This window comes from Calidris pugnax, unplaced genomic scaffold (genome assembly GCF_001431845.1).
Source record: "Calidris pugnax isolate Ruff unplaced genomic scaffold, ASM143184v1 scaffold45, whole genome shotgun sequence".
Classification (NCBI taxonomy): domain Eukaryota; kingdom Metazoa; phylum Chordata; class Aves; order Charadriiformes; family Scolopacidae; genus Calidris; species Calidris pugnax.
The window spans coordinates 2,488,675-2,492,734 of record NW_015090764.1 but is presented as its reverse complement, the minus strand read 5'-3'; the positions used below and the strand labels follow the sequence as shown (position 1 = coordinate 2,492,734).

Here is a 4,060-nt window from a genome sequence, read left to right as displayed (position 1 = left end):
GGTTTGCAGCGTCGAGGGGTCCCTGTCCAGCCCCACATCCCCCCGCCTCCCCGGGGGTCTCACACCCAAATTACCCCCCAGCTGTGAGCGGCCTCCCCTCTCCCCCCCACCAGGAGGCTGGGGGTTGCTTCCCAGAGCAATTTATGGGTGTTAAATGCAAACCCAAGGGCAGGTTCAATTCAAATCCCAAATGTTGTGATTAGAAGCAGGTTCTGGGACCCGGGGCCGTGTTCCTGGGGGGGCTGGGCCGTCCCAGCACAAGGACGGGGGGCCCCAGGCCCTGCTGAGAGGGGTGAGGGATCCTGGGGGAACGGGGGGACACGGCCCTGGGTCTGCATAGACGGGGCTGGAACAACCCAAGGGCGGTTGTGGGAAGGATAAATGGTGACAGGATTTTTGTGTTTTCCTTAAATTGTTTTAATGTGGCTGTTGGTCCAGCACTGGCCGTTCTCCTCCCCCTCACCACTCATCTAATTAGAAAACACCAGAATATATTGCTTTTCCAGCGTAGCTGAGGGCGGCAGAGTCACTGCTGGTGACAGGGACACCCCGACTGTCTGCAGGCTGGGGACTAGCTCCCACTGGGAGGAGTTTGGGGTGTCCCAGGTTTTGGGGCTCGTTTTACGCAAAGAAATGGCAGAAATAACTCGGGAGGAGCCGCTGCCACCCTCAAATGGCAGAACCACAGGTTCCAGAGCGACGCGCTGCCTCCGGCACCAGCCTCTGCCGGGCTCCAGCTCTAGACGGGGGGCAGGAGAGACCCCAACGCCACACCTGGCAACCACCAAACCCATCTCTTTGATAGCCAAGACACATTTAAAAAGTCACTCTATCAAAATATTTGTAAGTGAATGTAACTGACTTGCCCGTGGCCGAGTGAAGCTCTGCTCAACAGAACTCAGGAAATACTTTTGCCGCTTAATTTTCTACAAGAGTCACCCCCCCCAAGTAGCCAAAGGAGCTCCTGCCCCTCTGCCCGCCCCATAGAGGACCTCAGAGCCCCTTTCTCCTGAGCCTCCTGCCAAAGCCATGTGGGTAAAGGGGTTGGGGGGGGGTAACATGCTGGTGGTGCTGGAGAAGTGAATGACTAGAGAGCCTGGATGAACCAGCCCAACAAACCGAGGGACAGAAAAGGTCTGAAAGTTGATGGTCCCGTGAGGGTTCCCCACTCGGGAAGTCGGGAGGGGAACGTGAAGGGGAGGGAGGAGGGAGCCTCTGCTAACGCTGCTCACACTTCATTTGCATCTGTCACCTTAAGTGGGGTAACGGGGTGTCTCCTTTATAACCTGCACATCACACCTTGGAGAGGGGGTGGTTTGGGGGTTGTCTTGCCTTAAAATTAACCTCTGAAACAAGGCTGAGCTGCTGGGTTGAGTCATTCCCTCTAGAGCAAGATGTAACTGTCCTGGCTGCAAGATTTCTGTCGTTCTTAGTCTTCCTCAAAACAACTGCTTTAGTCCTACGTTTTTTAGAACAGCTTGTAAACTGTGATGTGCCCAGCGTGGGGGGGAGGGAATGACTTGGAATCTCTTGATGAGCCCTGTGCAACAAGCCCTTATTTAATGTGTTATTTAGGGATGGCTTTTCCCCTTCTCATCTCTCGCTGTTCCCCGCAGCTCTAAAAAAATGCCTTTTCTCCTGCAGCTGAAATGGCTGCGCCCGGTCGGTCAGTGTATTATTGCCAGAAATGCTGCTGCTTTAGGGGACTAGGACTTGTTGTGCCTAAAACTTCAAAGAACTGGTCCCTGGATGCAGATCTGTATCAAGGAGCCAGTCCTAAGCTTCCTCCAGGACTGCAGGAGCACAAGGAGCTTTTAGTGTGAGTTCTGTGTGGAGGAGCACTCGGGTCTGTACCCCAGACCCAGCCTACGCGATGGGAAACGCTCCCAGGAGATCTGTCCTGGTGGGACTTCAGGCAGGTCCCCAGCATCTGGCCCAGCCCTGCCCACACAAACCTGGGGCTCAGGGGCCGGTTTGGGCAAGAGATTGATTTCACCTTAAGGAAAGAAAAATCCTCTCTGGAACTCCAACCCCTCGTACCCGACGCGCTGCTGTTCTGCAACGAGCCCCTTCCACCCTCGTGGGGAAACGACTGCTCTGGAGGCAGAGAGTCCTCCTCTTTACCACAGATGGGAGAAGGAACTAGAAATAGTTCTCTTTTTTTCAGTGCTATTTGAGAATGGCTCTAGTTAAACTTGATTCACTGTTTATTATGTTTAAAAAATATAGTTCACACAAAAGTATCATGTAAACATCCTTTAAATAACTGCTGGTGCTCAGGCAGGGTTCAGGCTGCACGGCCCCCCCGGGGCTGCGTCCCCGCAGGGATCGGCGGAGGCCGGTGACGCCGGGTGTCGGGAGGAGACAACGCGCTCACAGGGGGTTACACCCCACGCTACAGCTTTTGGTGACTTGGCTCCAGGATTCCCAAGCCAAATCTTTCAAAACGCAGGACAACTTTGCTACTGTTAATGCTGGAGAGAGTGGGGGGGGGGGAGGAGAAGGGAGGGGGGAAAGAGTTACTTGTGTTGAATTTTTTTTAACAAAGCTACAGTTCTAGAAAAGGAACTGAAATGGGTTAGATTCTGATCTCGTACAACCCCAGAAAAGCAGCTTAAAGTCATTAAGCGGCGAACACGGGAACTTATTCGTGTTAACCTCACGCACAACAAATCTGATTTGCCTCAAACTGGAGAAAACGGGAGCTTTTGAGAAGTCCCTTTGGGGGCAGGAGCCCAACACTTGTTTTCAATGGGCACTTGGTTTCCCTGAAGTAGAAGGGAAGGGAAAAATGACTTACAGGATTTGGTTTTTAAGAGAAAGGGCTGTTTTGATGAGGTACAGCTGTCGGGTAAAACAACCCCACAGAACAAACCCGAATCCATTTGCTCCTCTTTATAGACTGTAGCAAGTGCACAAAACTCCCCGCCAAAACAAGGTATTTTTTTCAAAACGATGAATTGGTAAAGAATGAAAAAAAGACCTTTTCTATAAAGGCACGTTATTTGCTGTTACCTGTAACTCTGCAAAGCCCCTAACGTTGTCAGACATTTTGCTGAGCAGGGGGTGTAAACTGAGGCAAATCACCAAGTTCAAAGCCCAAAGATTTGGAAGAGGGGGAGCGGGGGGGGGAGCTCTTGCTTCCCTCCTCTTTTCCCCAGCGCTGGGGCTGATCCCAGTCTGGCCGGCCCCAGACACCACCTTGGCTTGGTCCTGGCAGGGTGAGGGACCAGGAGAGCAAGGACCATCCTTCCTTCTGCTCAAGAACCGCTCCAGCTTCACCCAGCCCCGACAGAACCGGCACCGGTCCCCAGGGAGAGCTGGCACCGCCGGGCTGGGTGGCAGAGCAGGGGGGTGTCCAGCCATGGGGAAGGTTCCTGCCACCTCCACTCACAAAGCCCCCTCCAGCACCGGGGCTGCCGGGTGTACCCTCACACCCTCTGCCCCCCGACACCCCCCCAAGTCACCCCCCGACCTGCCAGTGAGTGAGAGCAGGTCCCAGCCCCTCTCCGGGAGGTACGGCCGGAGGTGCCCGTGGTGTTAGACAGGGACTTCTTGCAGCCAGGAGGTGTTATTGAAGCAACAGCCCACACCAAGCGGAGAAAGGCAGAAAAGGAGAATTCGGATAATAGTGTTGATTATGTCCATGGGTTAATTTCGTGGTTTGCTTTTGCTTTTTTTTAAATGGAAGGTGATTGTCCGAGTTGCTGGTTAGGATACAACACATGGAAACATGCAAGGTGGAGCCCGTTATTGCACCAGTAGCTACAACCTACAAAGAAATACGGGAGGGGAGGGAAAAAGACACCGTGAGAGTTAGTTTTCAGTTATTTAAAGCAAGCCCTTGAGAATTACCTAGTCTAAAGCTCACACCAGAACACGGGGTTAGTGCAGTGTCTCAGAGGGTGTGGAGGTGTCTCGGGGGGGTTGACTCTGAGCAGTCTCTGGCTGCCCCAGCACCCCGGGGTGACCCGACAGCGTGCAGGGGATGGACACAGCCCAGCCGCCCGCGCTTCCGTGTCACTGAGCACTAATTCAGCTGCCAATGCTGATAATTAAT

The 4,060-nt window shown here is 53.5% G+C and overlaps 1 protein-coding gene across 4 annotated transcripts in view; it reads right to left on the bottom strand.

Annotated features, from left to right (window-relative positions):
* Positions 1 to 596: 596 nt before the first annotated feature.
* The window catches only part of KSR1 (kinase suppressor of ras 1), a 71,762-nt gene continuing 68,298 nt past the window's right edge, over positions 597 to 4,060 (bottom strand). For all 4 annotated transcript variants that reach the window (XM_014965417.1, XM_014965590.1, XM_014965509.1 and 1 more), the window contains one exon: positions 597 to 2,474. In XM_014965417.1, coding sequence (XP_014820903.1) covers positions 2,396 to 2,474 — 79 coding nt within the window. In that variant the 3' untranslated portion in view covers positions 597 to 2,395. The remainder of the gene's footprint in view (positions 2,475 to 4,060) is intronic.